Below are 18,301 nucleotides of genomic sequence, written 5' to 3'. Positions count from 1 at the left end.
AGACAGGGTATCTGTTGCCCAGGTTGGAGTGTAGTGGTGTGATCACAGCAGCCTTGACCTCCTGGGTTCAAGTGATCTTCTCACCTCAGCCTCCTTAGTAGCTGGGATTACAGAAGTACGCTACTATACCTGGCTAATTTTTTAAATTTTTTGTAGAGACGAGGTCTCGTGTGTTGTTCAGGCTGGCCTCAAACTCCTGGACTCAAACAATCCTCCCACCTGGGCCTCCCAAAGTGCTGGTATTACAGGCATGAGCCACTGCACCTAGCCTCCAGGGTGATTATCTTTTTTTTAAATTTTTATTTATTTTTTAATTGCATTTTAGGTTTTGGGGTACATGTGAAGAACATGCAAGATTGTTGCATAGGTACACACATGGCAGTGTGATTTGCTGCCTTCCTCCCCATCACCTGTACCTCGCATTTCTCCCCATGCTATCTCTAATTCCCCATCCCCCACTGTCCCTCCCCTAATTACCCCCAACAGACCCCAGTGTGTGATGCTCCCCTCCCTGTGTCCATGTGTTCTCACTGTTCAACACCCATGTATGAGTGAGAACATGTGGTGTTTGATTTTCTGTTCTTGTGTCGGTTTGCTGAGAATGATTGTTTCCAGGTTCATCCATGTCCCCACAAAGGACACGAACTTATCATTTTTTATGGCTGCATAATATTCCATGGTGTATATGTGCCACATTTTCCCTGTCCAGTCTATCATCGATGGGCATTTGGGTTGGTTCCAAGTGATTATCTTGACTGTGATTGTTAGGGTGATTATCTGGATTGTAACTGTTTCACAGGTGTATACATATATCAAAATTCAACAAATTGTATACCTTACATATATATGCAGTGTGCTGTACATCAATTGTAACTCATTAAAGCTATTTTTTTAAGCAAAAAAAAAAAAAGACTGAATCTATTCAAAGTTTTTTGTTTTGTTTTTTAAATTGAGACAGGGTCTCACTCGGTCACCTAGGCTGTAGTACAGTGACATGATCGTGGATCACTGCAGCCTCGACCTCCAGGGGTCAACTGATTCTTCCACCTCAGCCTTCTGAGTAGCTGAGACTACAGGCGCGTACCATCACACCTAGCTAATTTTTACATTTTTTGCAGAGAAGGAGTTTTGCCACATTGCTCACGCTGGTCTGGAATTCCTGCCTCATGCAATCTGCCTGCCTCAGCCTCCCTAAGTGCTGAGATTACAGGCGAAAGCCACTATGCCCAGCTTATTTGAAGTTCTTAGCTAGTTTTATCTTATTCAATGTGGACCCCAATTTTCTCATTTCCCTTGCCTACCAATGTGCTCTGTTCCTTCCATAAGTTATCATGAGAGAGAACTGACTAAAATGAGTATATTATGTACTCATGATTAGCTTTAGAACAAAGGAGACAGAATGGTGCAATTAATATTCCAAATTCCAGTACACATTTACTTTTCAAAAAATGAAGAAAAACTGGCCAGAAGCAGTGGCTTATGTCTGTAATTTCAGTATTTTGGGAATTCCAGCAGTGAGCCTAGGAGTTCAAGACCAGCCTAGGCACACAGGGAGACCCCATCTCTACCAAAGAAAAACATTAAAAAATTATGCCGGGCGCGGTGGCTCAAGCCTGTAATCCCAGCACTGTGGGAGGCCGAGGCGGGTGGATCACGAGGTCAAGAGATCGAGACCATCCTGGTCAACATGGTGAAACCCCGTCTCTACTAAAAATACAAAACATTAGCTGGGCATGGTGGTGCGTGCCTGTAATCCCAGCTACTCAGGAGGCTGAGGCAGGAGAATTGCCTGAACCCAGAGGCAGAGGTTGCGGTGAGCCAAGATCGCGCCATTGCACTCCAGCCTGGGTAACATGAGTGAAACTCCGTCTCAAAAAAAAAAAAAAAAAATTAGAGGCTGGGCATGGTGGCTCACGCCTGTAATCCCAACACTTTGGAAGGCTGAGATGGGAGGATCACTTGAGTTCAAGAGTTCGAGACCAGCCTGACCAACATGGAGAAATCTTGTCTCTACTAAAAATACAAAAAATAGCCGGAGATCATGCCATGCACCTGTAATCCCAGCTACTTGGGAGGCTGAGACAGGGAGCAGAGGTTGCAGTGAGCCGAGATCATGCCACTGCACTCTAGCCTTTATTATTTAAATAAATAAATAATAATAATAAATTAGCTGGGTGTGGTGGCTCGCATCTGTAATCCCAGCTGCTTAAAAGGCTGGGGTGGAAGGAATGCTTGAGCCCAGGAGGTCAAAGCTGCAGTGAGATGTGAGATGTGGTCACACCAACGCACTCGGCCTCAGTGACAGAGGAAGACCCTGTCTCAAAAAAAAAAAAAAATTACTGAAGTTTCTCTCACCTGGTTTCCAAATCTTTTTGGAGGTTCAGCTTTTCGCTTAAAAGTGCATCAATCTTAGATTTTGATTCTTTGAGTTGATTCTGTAATGACTGCAACACATTTCATAGAAAAATAATTAACTTTCTTAGATTACTTACTTTATTAAAAAGTATGTATTAGTAATGCAGTCCCCATACCATTAAAAGGCCTTTATAAGTTGGTGAGGCATCCAGATTTCTGTAGTCCTTTTCTTCTTCTGACTGACTTTCATCTTCTTCATATTGCCTAGGAAAATATGGATGCAGTATACTTAAGAAAAATCTATCTTCAAATAAAAAAAATCTAATTAAACCAATCTAATGAGAGTTTAATAATCTAAATTTGAATTAAAATTAATCCAAATTTCCTACTTGTTCTCATAGAGAATGGTATTAGAACACTACTGCTATCTAATATTATAGTACATATGGTATCCGTTTACTCTCTTTACTTAGAATATATGATCCATGAGGAACAGAACTTTGTTTTGTTCACCACTGTATCTCACTGCCTAGAAAAGTATGGAATAAAAGAGGAGGTGAAAAAGCATTGCTGAATAAACAAATAAAACATAGGTGGAAATCCGTGTTATTTTAAAAAATGCATTCTCCACATATTATTTTTTCCTTCTAGTACTTTACGGTCACCAAAAAACCTGTATGAAAAAATGCAGAGCATAAGCAGAAAAAGCAACAGATGTAATAGTCTTGGTTCAAGCCTTGATAACACCACTAACTAGTTGCATTATTTGAATAAGTCAATCTCTCAGAATTTATTTTCTCATCCATAAAACAATATCTGTCACATCTCCTTCACAGGATTGGTGTAAAAGGCAAGTGAGACACTGAAGGACTCTAAAATGCAAAGTGCTAGCAAGTATGATTATATTTAGTAACCTTGATGAACTATCACTGTGATGTCCTATACGATAACTACTTGGTTACAGTTTAACTCTTGAAATATGGGTAATGCCACCAAAGAACTAAACTTTTAATTAAATCTTAAATTTAAAAATTGAAGCAGTATAAAATACTTTTCTGTTAAACACAACTCTATTGTTTAGGACTACATTTCACTTTAACTGTTGCATCATATAAAGTATTACTATATAGCCTAGTGTGTACTGGGTACATGCAGGATTTCTAGTATTACACATAAATACATCACTAGTCTAGTAAGTATCAATGGACTGATTCAGTTCAAATGATTTGTTTATTCCTAATAGGTTTAAGCATTTACACATAGTTTCATGATTAAAAAAAGAAAAAAGAAACACTTTGGACAACACTGGCCTTAAAAAAAAAAAAAGGATAAGCAGAGAAGCTTTTGTCGCTGTGAGATGTCCATGTCCCACCTGTCTTCCTCCTTTGGTCTTGATGCTTCAGCTCTACAGGTTCATAGCTCTTCTCCTGTGCTTTCTGTTTATCCCACTTAGGCCTCCAAGTCTTAGCCTGTCTTCCCTCCTCTTCTCTTCCATCTTCTTTACTAATGTCATACTTGTCAATGAATTATTACATCCTTCTTTTACAGTACTCCTACTTCTTTAGGTGGTACTTATATCCTATTTGTAGATCTAAAAATCTATCCTGAAATTACCTGAATCTCACTTTCAAGTTAGTACTCACTCTTAGAAAGGAGACTGAGTTTATAAACCTTGTTCAATGAATCCTGAAAAACCCCCTCCTTAGGACACTCTTTTTATTGCTGCAAATTTTCTCATTTGTAGGATATTATTTATTAATGTATCTCCTATTTTCTTCCTATCCTCCATTCCCTCAGTAAGACATTCAGTCCAAATATCTGACCCAAGCATAATTTGTATAGGCTAAAATACTTTACTTCAGCTAGACTACTGATGAAATTTAAAGTTAAAAAGTGATTCTTCTCCAAGTCACTTGCTCCTCAGCCCCAGACTTACATTACAAACTCATGACAACTACAATACCACGGCTCCCATGACCTCAATCCTTTTACCATCTTTAGTCAGAGAACCCCATTTGCACAACTCTACAAGTACCTCTCACAGCATATTCTACATGAAAGATTTCCTGATGGCTATATTATGTTAAATCTTCTCTTACGAAAAACCCCAAATCCCCTCTCTTCATCCTCTAGATCAGGGGTCACAAACTCCTGTCTGCAGGCTATATTTAGCACGCTGTTGGCTTTGTAACTATTTTTACTGGAACATAGCTGTGCCAATTCATTTACATATTATCTGTGGCTAATTTTGTGCTATAACAGCAGAGCTGAGTAGTTGTCCTATCTTTGTAGAATCTCCACCATCTAAACAACAGTTTCATTTGGAAGTCAGAAGTTCCCTGAAGCTACTTGATAATGCTGCTTTCTGAAAAGAATAAAGCAAGAAGTTGCTCTTTAATTAGTTGCTCTCTTCTTCCCTTCCTTTTTCCTTTTCTTTTCCCTCTCTTCTTCTCTCTCTCTTTTTTTTTTTTTTTGGAGTTCCCATAGTACTAGAGATAATCAGCAACCTACAACCCCCAGAGCTCTGCCATTGTTTTCTCCAAGATTTTGGAAAGTCATTATTCTTGGGGCAAGAATACTAGAGTGTACACTTCATAAAAGTGAAGAATTTATCTGCTTTACTATGGGATCCTAATTACTTAGAACATGGTACAAAATAGGTGCTCAAATAAGTATTTATTTGTTGAAAGAACTGTTCCATCTATAAATAATAGATGAGCTACATTTTCAGTGACCTTACATTAAAGCATTTTAGATTATATCTTAGATATCCTTCAGCTATTTTAGTTTAGCCAAAGACCATTTATCTTTATGCTTATTTCTTTAATCGGGTGATAAATGTGTTTTAATCTATATGCTTGATTTTTCACTGACATTTTGTCTCTCACATAAACCTGCATACTAATTAGGTTACACTTTGGTAGGCAGCTAATCTAATTCTATGCACTTTGTAGATATACTAGGTAACTACCCAGGGGCTAGATCATATCAGTAGAACAAATTATAATACTTCAACAAAATTAAGTGAAATACCATTTCTGCTGTGACCAATACTTTGGTGATAATTAAGTATCCATAGTTTTTTTTTTTTTTTTTTTTTTTTGAGACAGAGTCTTGCTCTTTCACCCAGGCTGGTGTGCAGTGGTACAATCTCGGCTCACTGCAACCTCCGCCTTCCAGTTTCAACCGATTCTCCTGCCTCAGCCTCCCAAGTAGCTGGAATTACAAGCACCTGCCACCACACACGGCTAATATTTATATTTTTAGTAGAGACGGGGTTTCACCATGTTAGCCAGGCTGGTCTTGAACTCCTGACCTCATAATCCACCTGCCTCAGCCACCCAAAGTGCTAGGATTACAGGGGTGAGCCACCACACCTGGCCAAGTATACATAATTTAACATAAATTCAACAGTATATCTTAAGTAGTAAAATACAGCCTTCAAGATCTTTATAAAAAAGAACTTCACAGTGACACATTAGGTGGATTTCCACGGTATATTTAAAGTTTCAAAAGCTATAGAAACTTTAAAAATTATAATACGGGATTATTCATACCTTTGCATATGAATGTTTCTAATTTTAGATTCATAGTAATCAATTAGACAAAGCAACCTAGAAAACAGAATATTGAATTATTTTCAAAATGCGCTATTAGAGTATCTATTAGTTTCACTGCATAATTTCAAATTACAGTGTAAAAGTACACATTTTATCTTTATCTCAGGCTTTAGAAAATTTAAGTGATTCTTACCAAAAAGCAAATATTATACTGAGTCATATGTTACATTAATTTCAAAGTACAGATTTAAAAATAACTATAAACATTATATCTCAACTTATTAAATGCATATCCTCCTTTTCCCAACAGTTCTACCTCTACCAGTAGCTCCCACAGAAATATTTGTCAAAGGGTGCAACTGAATATGAACAAAGTTGTTCACTGCACCATTATTTATAAGAGTAAAAAGCCAGAAATAACTTAACTCTTCATCAGGAGAAAGGTTAAATAAATAATGGCACACCCATACTGTAGAAAATAGTGGAGAATTAGAAAAAATAATGTGAATTTGTATGTCCTTAACAAGGAATGATGATGGAAAAAATTAATGTTACATAATCAAATGTATACTTTTTACTTTTGTCTCAAGAGAAAAAAGTTAGATGTGAGTATGTATATATATTGAAAAAGAACTCTATGGGTTCTTAACCCAGGAATATTATTGTAACCTAGGGGATGTGTGGAGGGGCAATGTTGCCATATTGACTAGTTGGGGAAGGGGCAGAATGCTAAAAGTTCATCAGTGAACAACACAACAATAAAGAACTGTCTCACTCAAAATGCCAACAGCACTTCTGTTGAGAAACAGTAGGAAGAACACACACCAAACTGTTAGGAGAGGTTATCTCCGGGATGTAGGGATTAGGAAAGCAAGTAGATCTGTTACATTTTACCATATACACTTTTATACTGTTTGAATTTTTATAAGCATGTATTTATTGTTTGTGTGATTTAAAAAATGAGAGAAAAACAAAATAATACTATGCCTTTATGTGTTATTCTTTTTAAAGGAACAATTTATATTGTTTCCATCTTATCTTGGGAAACCATTACCAACCCATTCCCCTTTTCAGACCTAATTCAGCCAATTGTACTGTTAATATCACAACTTTATAGATTATTCTTCAGCTCCTCCCTGTCTCAACATGCAACAGCTTTCACATTATCCTGAAAATATGCTTTAATCTTCATGTCCTACACAAATCCTCTTGACCTACTTCCCCTTCATGATTCTATTTCTAATCTTTTCCTTCACAGCAAACTTCATTCATTCTGAATTATTTTTACCAATTATCCTCAATAATGTTTTAAGGAGGACTTATTACATGTTAAGTACCGGGAATTCTGAGCAAATAAAATAGTGGGAAAGTAAACAAGTTAACCAGTGAGGGAGCATGAAACACTGCCAGTCACCCTCACCTTGAAACACTTTTGTTCCTTGGTTATCATGATACCCAAACACAATTCCTTTTCTGCCTCTTCTTTCTCTATATGGAATTTGGAAGTTCTCTAGAGTTTGGCCTTTTTAACCACAGACCTGATATGTTTATATGATGACTGAAGGTGCCTAAGAATATATCCATAAATGAATTCATCGATTTCTTCCCCATTCTTTCAAATGTAGCTTAAAAACTGCCATCTTTGACTGTTCCACTCCTTTCAACATCTATGGCCAATTTGTCTGGACAGCTCCTGTCCATCTTTGCAGTGTCTCTCCCTTTTTTGGGTCCTGGTTAAGACCTTCATTAGTCCTCACTTAGACTACTACAACTGATTACTAACTTGTCTGTCTCTGGGTTTAATCCCCTTGCTCAGAAATCTTTGAGTATGTTTCCTGCCACACAGAAAGTAGAACTCAAACTCTTCAGCCAGTTTAAGTTTCTCCAAGTTACAGCACACTTTCCAAACTGTCATATTGTCTCTTAAGACCCTTCCCAGCATCTCATGTAGCCTATGCTCCAGACCCCTTGGACTACTTGACATCCCAAACACATTCACTTTTCCTGTTACCATATTCCTCTAATTGAAACACCCTTTCTCTCACCTCTGCGTATTAATATTCTATAGTTCCTAGCAGTCCAGCTAAAAAGATCACTCATTCATGTAGCCTATCTAATCATCCTTAGCTTTCACTAATTTCTCCCTACATCACACCCACTTAGTATCCTATCTGCCCCCACCTATGGTACATACTACTATCTGCTTTATATTTTACTTACCTGCATCTGTGTCTGTCTACCCAACTAGACTATCAGGTCACTGAATGCAGGAATCATGGCTTTACTCATCTGTGTGTGCCCTATTACTTAGCACAGTACCTGTGTAACTTTTGATAATATCTGTAGTGGCTACAACTCATGTATTTCCAATAGGTTTAATTCACAATTTTTTATTTCAGTGTCTCAAACTGAAAGTTTGCATTGATAAAAATTAGAATGGAAAATCTCTGGCCCATTGGACAAATTCATACCTGAGTTAGCCTGACTTCATCTGGTAAACTGCAAGTTCTCTCCGTGCTTTTCTCACCCTCTTATTCAGTTATCTTAGCTGTTCTTTGTTTTTTCATTCCTCCAATTTCTCTCCTTTTCCTTCTTCCCACTATAGGTCTCTCTCTCCTCCTGTCCCTCTCCTTTTTGTTCTTCCTTACCTCTACTATTTTTCTTACCTTGCCTCCTTCTTCTATTTATTCACACCTCTCTCTAACATTTTTATGTTGTTTTTGTTATGTCTTTGTCCTTACTTTTCCTTCAAAAGGATGAAAATTATATATGTGTACTATCTCTTAAATAATTATAAAAAATCTATAGTTTTAACTTGTTTTTACTTTATATCTGACCTCATTTATTTTTATAGTAAAATAGAAACACCTAATTATTCAAGATTCCCAATCCTACTAGGTAAACACATAGTACTGCTTAAAATGCAATCAGTTTAAACTGTTGAGAAAAAAAAAATAAGGTGCTACCACTTAAACAAGAGAGAATATGAATATAATATCCATACTACTTATATTGCTAAAAATAACACTAAACATTTAAAATCAATTACCTGTCGGGGAGGTAAGGATAGGATGGAGTAACGGGGACAGGAGTAAAAACACAACTCTGTTATCTATATAACTAATAGTTTTGATTTTGGAATTATATAAATGTTTACACATTCAAAAGTAAATTCAAAAAGCAATCCTGAAAATTGAAAATAAATTGAAGCAAACTAACTGCATTATAACTTGGTGATAGAAACACACAGAGAAAACAAGTATTTCAAGATGTTTAGAAATACAAATCTTGACTGCATACATGGTGGAATATATTAGTGTCAAAGACAGCTTCCCAAAAATTTAAATTTCATTTAGAAGGCTTATTGTTAGTAATTCTAGTTTTATTATTTTTAAACTATTTTTATGTATTATAGGATACCGAAATAATTATATTATTTTTCTTAAGAATGATTTACAGTAGAAAACACACAGTTACAAATGTAAAATCAGAATTTAAATAAAAATACTACCTTAACTTTAGCTTGTTTTAAAAAAATAATCAATGTGGCCGGGTGCGGTGGCTCAAGCCTGTAATCCCAGCACTTTGGGAGGCCGAGGCGGGTGGATCACGAGGTCAAGAGATCGAGACTATCCTGGTCAGCATGGTGAAACCCCGTCTCTATTAAAAATACAAAACATTAGCTGGGCATGGTGGCGCGTGCCTGTAATCCCAGCAACTCAGGAGGCTGAGGCAGGAGAATTGCCTGAACCCAGGAGGCAGAAGTTGCGGTGAGCTGAGATCGCGCCATTGCACTCCAGCCTGGGTAACAAGAGTGAAACTCCGTCTCAAAAAAAAAAAAAAAAAAAAAAAAATCAATGTTGATTTTTCCCCACAAAATATACAGTCCCTAGTTCTTTCCACTAACAACTCCTAAAATCAATAACATAATAAAACTGAGCAACCCCCAAACCCCTGCAGTAATCTTTAAATATTATTTTTCACTAAAAGGATCAGTTATTTTGAGAAATTTCTGATTAATTATGATTTTATTTAAAGGTTTAGTGTTATTTTTAGTAAATGTTCAATTCCTCAAAGGACCTCTAGAACAACAACAAAAAAGAATAGGAAAAAAAATGCAGAAAAGGAGGAGAGAGAGACTCTTCTAGTTTATAAGAGTTATAACCACCCCCAAGATAAAATAAGGTAAAACAAACAAACAAAACAATGAATCAAGCTACATATCAATTTATGCAGCAAAATTACTGTCTATCCAAGACGGTATGAGGAACTCTTTTGCACAGATAGGCAAACACTCTGTTTTGAGTGACAATGCGATCTTCTTCCTCCTTTCTTAATCTACAGATTTCCTTTTGCAAAGAAGCAATAGTTTCTTCTTGCTCCATTCGTTTTTTCTTATAATGCTGGCACTTCACCTATAAGATATTTTTAAAAAACATAATTATGATATGTACAACTAGGAGGTGCTGTCCTGACAAAAATTGTACACAAAGGCATCTTCATACTTTCTATTTAGCTGTTTCATTCAAGAACTTCAGTATTGAGTCTATTTTTAAATGAGTATAAGCTCCAGGAAGATTATTATGCCATAAACATAATCTTTTGACATGAAAAAATATAAGTCAAATAGCTATAAAATGGGGAAACTACAGCTTATAATTCCATATATTCAAGAGTTCTTACCAAGTAAAGCAACTCAAAAATTACCATAAAACTGGTATACTTTTATGTTTAAGTTTAAATTAAAACAATAATCAGGAAGGAATCAATACTAACTCATGATTGCAAATGGTATAGTCAACTTAGGCATTCATGCAACGTGGGTGACTGCAAACTCAAAGTAAGTCCGTAACCAGGAAATTATCGTTAAGAAATAATCAGGGAGAATGACATCACCAAAATGGCAGAGTTGAAGCAATCTGGCTTCACCTCCTCCAACAGAAAACCAAAAACCAATATCCAGTGCCAAGATGGTTACTAGCAATATCCCAGAACTCAAATCTGAGGATGAGACAATCCCCGGCGCGATAAAGAAGTGAAAAAATTTCAAACAGATTGTTAAGAGAATCGGACTTCGGTATCTGTGATGCCTCTCTCCTAATCTGCAAGGAACTCTCTGTGGAAAATTGTCCCCGGACTCAGTTTCTACACTGGAAAAAGTGAGATCAAGACCAGCTTCCCTACCATATTGGGTTCCTTGCAGAACTGTTCCTGCCTTAACCCACAGAAAGCAACACAAGTGCCTATAGGAAGAAAAACTCCAGAGACTGCCAAAGTCAAAGATGGGAGGTGGGAACAGCTGCAATCCTAACCTGCAAAATCTGCTTGGTAACTCAGCCAAAGAAGATGCCAAATTAGAGTGGCTGTTCAGCAACACCACACTGTAGGAGACACACTCCACAGGCTAGCTGGGTATGAAACCCTAGTCAGCTTTCTATACAGTTGGGGTATCCCATTTGGGATCTCCCCAGCCTAGGACCATCTGTACTCTGAACACTTGCCAGAGCTGTGGCAAACCTGGATATGAGCCGCTATCTGGTACCAAGGAGGCGGCAGTGACCTAGCATAAAGGAAATTCAACAGGTGAATTGTAAAGAACCTATGTAAACATATCCAAGAAAAACCCAAACAAGCCAGACAGCGAAAACTGAAATAACTAATCCTTCAATGAGGAGGCACAGATATATGTTCACAAGAAACAACAGCAAACAAGGAACCATGACCTCCCCAAATGGAAAAAGTAAGGAGCCAGTGACTAGCCCTAACCAGACAGTGATGTGAGATTCTTCAATCATTCTTCTTTTTTTTTTTTTTTTTTTTTAAATCATCTGGTTCTGGACATTTATTTGTTCAGATTATTGACATAATCCACTGTTACGCATCTACTAAAGTTTTTTACTTCTTGAGTCAGTTTTGGGAATTTCTGTGTTGCTAGAAATTTGTCCATTTCATCTAGATTAGTTAATTTGTTGTCATATAATTGTTCAAAGTATAGTCTTATAATCATTGTTTTAATGGAGGGGTGGAGGTTTAGGGTTTACTTACTACCTTACCATTTTCAGTGATGTTAAATCTTTTTTATCATTGTTTTTGTTTGTTTGTTTGAGACAGAGTCTCATTCTGTCGCCCAGAGTGGAGTGCAGTGGAATGATCTCGGCTTACTGCAACTTTCCCCTCCTGGGTTCAAGTGATTCTCCTGCCTCACCCAAGTTTCTGGGATTATAGGCACGTGCCACCATGCCTAGATAATTTTTGAATTTTTAGCACAGACAGGGTTTCACCATGTTGGCCAGGCTGATCTGACCTCAAGTGATCCTCCCACCTTGGCTTCTGAAAGTGCTGGGATTATGGGCATGAGCCACCATACCCAGCCCTTTTCATCACTGTTAAAGAATTCTAATGTTGTATCTCTATATTCCTTAATCATTGCTTTTTTTCTAATCCCTGTCTGCCCAGGATTCAAAAACTCAGTGAACTCCAGTATAAAACAGGAAATCAATTCAGAAATCTATCAGTGAAATTTTAAAAAGATGTTGAAATAATAACTTTAAAAAATTAAACAGAAATCTTGGACTGAGAAATACATTCCCTGAATTGAAAAATATATTAGAGGCTTTTAAAAGCAGAATGGATCAAGCAGAGGAAAGAATCAGTGAGCTTGAAGACAGGCTATGTGAAAATACAGAGAAGAAAAAGAAAAAAGAATACCTACCTACAAAATATAAAAAATTATCTCAAAAGACCAAATCTAAGAATCACTGGCCTTGAAGAGAGAGTGAGAAAGAACAAGGGGTAGAAAACGTATTCAAGGAAATAGCAATAGAAAAATATCCAAATCTACTGAAAAATATAAACATCCATGTTCAGGAAGGTTAGAGAGATCACCAAACAGATTCAATTCAAATAAGACTACTGCAAGGCATATAATAAATTCTTACCTGGGCAATACCATCCTGGACATAGGAATGAGCAAAGACTTCATGACAAAGACACCAAAAGCAATCACAACAGAAGCAAAAATTGAAAAATGGGATCTAATTAAACTTAAGAGCTTCTGCATAGCCAAAGTAAAAAAGTAAATAGACAACCTACAGAATGGGAGAAAATATCTGCAAACTATGCATCTGACAAAGGTCTAATAGCCAGTATCTATAAAGAACTTAAATTTACAAGAGAAAAACAAATCCATTAACAAGTAAGCAAAGGACATGAACAGACACTTTTCAAAAGAAGACATACATGCAGCCAACAAGCATATGAAAAAAAAAAGCTTAGGCCAGCATAATGCCTCATGCCTGTAATCCCAACACTTGAGAGGCTGAGGCAAGTGGATCACCTGATGCCAAGAGTTCAAGACCAGCCTGGCCAACATGGTGAAACCCCCTCTCTACTAAAAATTTAAAAAATTAGCCAGGTGTGGTGGCCCACGCCTGTAGTCCCAGCTACTCGAGAGGCTAAGGAAGAACTGCTTGAACCTGGGAGGTTGCAGTGAGGCAAGATCACACCACTGCACTCCAGCCTGGGCAACAGAGCAAGACTCCATCTCAAAAAAAAACAAAACTCAATATCATTTATCATTAGAGAAATGCAAATGAAAACCACAATGAGATGCCATCTCACACCAGTCAGAAGGCTATTATTAAAAAGTCAAAAAGTAAAAGATGCTGGCAAAGTTGCAGAGGAAATGGAACACTTACTGTTGGTGGGAGTGTAAATTATTTCAAACATTGTGGAAAGCAATATGGTGATTCCTCAAAGAGCTAAAAGCAGAACTACCATTTGACCCAGCTATCTCATTACTGGGTAAATGCCCAGAGGAATATGAATTATTCTACCATAAAGACATGTGCACAAATGTTCACTGCAGCACTATTCACAATAGCAAAAACACGGAATCAATCTAAATACCCATTAATGGTAGACTGGATAAAGAAAATGTGGTACATATATACCATGGAATACTATACAGCCATAAAAAAGAATAAGATCGTGTCTTTTGCAAGTACATGGATGGAGCTGAAGGCCATAATCATTAGCAAACTAATGCAGAACAGAAAACAAAATACTACTTGTTCTCACTTAAATGTGGGAGCTAAATGATGAGAACTTATGAACACAAAGGAGAACTTATGAACAACAGACACTGGGGTGGAGGGTGGGAGAAGGAAGATAGCCAGAAAAGATAATTATTGGGTACTAAGCTTAATACCTGGGTGATGAAATAAGAGTACAACAAACCGCCATGATACAAGTTTACCTATGTAACAAACCTTCACATTTACCCAAATCTAAAAGTTTAATAAATAAGTACATTCTCAAAGTCAAGCACAAAGAGAAGATCCTAAAAGCACCAAGAGAAAAGAAGTGAACATACAAAGGAGCTCTGATTTATCTGGCAATAGAATCCTCAGCAGAAAGCATATAGGCCATGAGAGAGTGAAATGACATATTCAAAGTGCTGGTGAAAGAAAACAAAACAAAAACTGTCAACCAAGTATATTATTCTCAGCAAAGCTATCCTTGAAACATGAAGGAGATAGTCTTTACTAGGACAAGCAAACACTTGCACGGGACTCATAAGAAATGCTAAAGGGATTCTTCAGTATGAAAGAGGACACCACATGCAAAAACAAAAAAAACATTCGAAGGTATAAAACCCATTGGTAAAAGTGAGTATACAGACAAATGCAAAATACTCTTATACTTGTGGTGTGTAATCCAGTCATATCTCTAGTATGAATACTAAAAGAAAAATCTACTTAAAACAATAGGCTGGGCACAGTGGCTCATGCCTATAATCCCGGCATTTTGGGAGGGAGAGGAAAGGCCGATTGCTTGAGCTCAGGAATTTGAGAGCAGCCAGTGCAATATGGAAAGTCCCGTCTCTACCAAAAATACAAAAAGCAGGGTGTCATAGCATGCACCTGTGATCCCAGCTACTTGAGAGGCTAAGGTGGGAGGGTCACAGGATCCTTAGGGTGTCACTTTGCCAGCCAGAAACCTCCGTGGTCAGTGGCACCTCTGCTTTGTTTTGCTCATACCCGCTGGGCTTGTTCCACCCACTTAGCCTGGCAGGCTGCACTTAGCCTATGCTACCAGCCAGGGCCCCACACCTGTGAAGGGCAAGCCAGGTGCGAAGCAGTGAGGGGTGTGTGTGTGAGCAGGTGTGAGGTCCGGCTACTGCACACAGCCAGGCACACCAGGTGCTGCGGTGAGGCAGACAGCTCCAGCCACCAGCACAGGCACTGGCTCCATGTAAGGCTGCGGCCAGACCAGATGTACTGCAAGCGGCTTCTACTACAGGCACCAGTGTCTAGACAAGGGGAATGCAGTGGCGCCTGAAAGCTTGGAGATGCCAGGAACCACAGAGCTGCAGAGGGTGTTACAGTCTGTCACAGCTCTGGCTCTGGGAGCCCTGAGTCTGGGCTCCCAAAAAAGTCGCAACTCTTATCTCCTCGTCGTCCACAGCGCAGCGAGTTGGGGGGGGATGTGTTTCAGGTAGCACATGTTTCAGCCCATTTGTGTTACAGCTGTTTCAGTCCCACCATCCTGCTCTGGCCAGTGGCTTCTGGGCTGGCCTGGTCCTACCACTGCTTCCCATTGCATGGGGCAGCCACCAGGTGCCAGTGGAGGGTGGGAGGCCTATGGTGCGACAGCAGCTCTGTCTCAGGAATCCCGAGGTCTGAGCCCCTAGAAAGGTCATTACTCTTCACTCAACGCAGTATGGGAGCGTGTCACCACCCACAGCTCGGTGAGCCGGCCAGGAACATGTTACAGCTCCTTTCACCCCCACCATTCAGCGGGTCCCAAGTTCTTGTCCTGCGTCCAGGAAGAATGAGGTTACATAGACAACTGGAAGGTGAGCAAGGCGGAGAGAAGCCTTATTGAGTGACAGAACAGCTCTCAACAGAGAGGAGACCCAAAGTGGGCAGCTCTTATCCACAGGCAGGTGGATAAGTCCATGAGACCAATGAGTCGATGCGACCCTGAGTCTAGCTGAGCCTTGGGTTTTTATGAGATCAGAAGGGAGGAAGTATGTGCTGATTGGTCCATGGGCAGCCAGGGGAAGGCCTGGAAAAGGCACCACCCAATTGGCCAAAAGGCATCAAGGAAGTTTCAATCCAGGTCAGACTCCACCTGGAACTAGCAGCCTGGCCAAGCTGCAAGCTGTCCTTGGTTTGAAGGTGAGGTTTCACTGAGAACCTGCCCCTTCTGCCTAGAAACCTGTCTGCCTCCCACTGCCATCAACATGCCGTCTGCAGTGCCCAGGCTGTCCGTGCTCAGGGACGCCCACAGGCCCACACCAAGCCGCCCTTAACCTCCCAGCCTCCCTTCCATGCTTGTCGGCGCCTAAAATCTGGGGGAGCCAAGGCAGCAGGAGGCTGGCATGTCAGCACTGCCTTGAGCATGCACACACCTGGCCGGGTCATGACGGCGCCTGCGCTCAGCCACAACTTTGCTCTACACTGGAGTGGTTACTAGGAGTGAAGAGAGGCCAGGGAATGGGAGCAGGTACTTCCAAGCCTGCAGTGGCAGGGGCTGCCTAGGCTCCTGAGAGAGCAGGGATGTCCAAGTTCGAAGCTGTGGCTGGGCAGCTACAGCTGTGCCTGGAAGTGCAGGGTCACCACTGGGATCACCTGTTCCTGGCCCCTGATGGCGCCACAGAGCATGCAGCCCTGGCCACACCTCCTCCGCTGCTGGCGTCCTCACAGAAGCTGCTTTAGATGGGCTGCCATCAGGAGGACAGCTTGAGCCTGAGGGGTAGAGGTTGCAGGAAGCTGAGATTGTCCCACTGTACTCCAACCTGGGTGACAGAGTGAGATCTCATCTCATGAAAACAAAAACAAAAAAGCTCCCCCCCCAAAATAACCACAGCAACTTGTTAAGATATAGGCAATATAAAAAGATGTAAACTGAGACAACAAAAAGTTATAACGTGAGGGAATGGAGAAAGTACAGAAGGTTCTAGTTTTTCGTTTGTTTGTTTCCATTATTTGTGATCAAGGCAAGTTATCTGTTTAAAAAACTTGTCCAGGCACAGTAGCTCATACCTGTAATCTCTACACTTTGAGAGGCTAAAGCAGGAAGACTGCTTGAGGCCAGGAGTTCAACGCCAACCTGGCCAACACAGTGGATCCCCATCTCTTTTAAAAACTCTTTAATTTAAAAAATAAAAAAAACTTGTTACATCTATAAAATGTTTTTTAAAACCTCATAGTAACTACAAAGCAAAAACCTAACAGGTACATTAAAAAAAAGCAAAAAATTAAAACAACCAAGAAAGAAGAAAATAATTTGACCACAAAGGAAGACAGTGAAAAAGGAAGAAAACACAATAAGATATCATCTCACTCAAGTTAGAATGGCTATTACCCAAAAGACAAAAAAAAAAAAAAAAAAGAAAAAAAATATTGGTGAGGATGTGAAGAAAGAGGAATCCTTGTACACTGTAAGTGAGAAGGAAAACTAGTACAAATACTATGGAAAACAGTATGGAGGTCACTCACAAAACTAAACCATATGATCCAGCAAACCCACTACTGGGTGTGTGTGTGTGTGTGTGTACATGCGCACGTATGCTTATTATATATATGTAATATAAATGATATAAACATATTGAAGACATATCTGTACTCCTATTATTATTGCAGCACTATTCACAGCAGTGAAAATATGGAATCAATGTAGGTGTCCATCAATAGATGACTGAAAAAAAAAAAACGTGGTATATGTACACAAATGAAATATTATTCAGCCATAAAAAGGAATGAAATCCTGTCACATGCAGCTACATGGATGAAAAATGGAGGTCACTACATTAAGTGAAATAAGCCAGGCCCTGAAAGACAAATATTGCACATTTTCACTCAAATGTGGAAAGTAAAAAAGATTTCAGGAAGATAGAATAAAACAGTGGTTAACAGAGGCTACTGTTTTATTAAAAAGTAGGAGGGGGCTGGGCGTGGTGGCTCACGCCTGTAATGCCAGCACTTTGGGGGTCCGAAGCGGGCAGATCATGAGGTCAGGAGTTCGAGACCAGCCTGGCCAACATAGTGAAACCCATCTCTACTAAAAATACAGAAATTAGCCAGGCATGGTGGTGTATGCCTGTAGTCCCAGCTACTCGGGAGGCTGAGGCAGAAGAATCACTTGAACTTGGGAGGTGGAGGTTGTGGTGAGCCGAGATTGTGCTGCTGCACTCCAGCCTGGGCAACAGAGCAAGACTTTGTCTCAAGAAAAAAAAAAAGTAGGAGGGAAGGAGGAAATGAAGAGAGGTTGATTAATGGGTTTAACAATACAGATACATGGAAGGAATAAGATGTATATGCTAGCACAGTAGGCTATATTAATAATAATCTATTATGTATTTCAAAATAGCTGGAAGA

General features: G+C 39.3%; 1 protein-coding gene across 4 annotated transcripts in view; it reads right to left on the bottom strand.

Moving 5' to 3' along the window:
• The window catches only part of CEP70 (centrosomal protein 70), a 67,490-nt gene that overhangs the window by 22,300 nt on the left and 26,889 nt on the right, over positions 1-18,301 (bottom strand). For 3 of the 4 annotated variants that reach the window (XM_032265181.1, XM_032265198.1, XM_032265209.1), the window contains 4 exons: positions 10,161-10,330; positions 5,913-5,969; positions 2,532-2,619; positions 2,356-2,444 (listed from right to left, as the gene is read on the bottom strand). In XM_032265181.1, coding sequence (XP_032121072.1) covers positions 2,356-2,444; positions 2,532-2,619; positions 5,913-5,969; positions 10,161-10,330 — 404 coding nt within the window. The remainder of the gene's footprint in view (positions 1-2,355; positions 2,445-2,531; positions 2,620-5,912; positions 5,970-10,160; positions 10,331-18,301) is intronic. The other variant, XM_032265189.1, reaches the window with a different exon arrangement.

This window comes from Sapajus apella, unplaced genomic scaffold, assembly GCF_009761245.1.
Source record: "Sapajus apella isolate SASKATOON/1434 unplaced genomic scaffold, GSC_monkey_1.0 scaffold4, whole genome shotgun sequence".
Lineage (NCBI taxonomy): Eukaryota > Metazoa > Chordata > Mammalia > Primates > Cebidae > Sapajus > Sapajus apella.
Note: the sequence above shows the minus strand (reverse complement) of the source record. Positions and strands in the feature narration are given on the sequence as shown.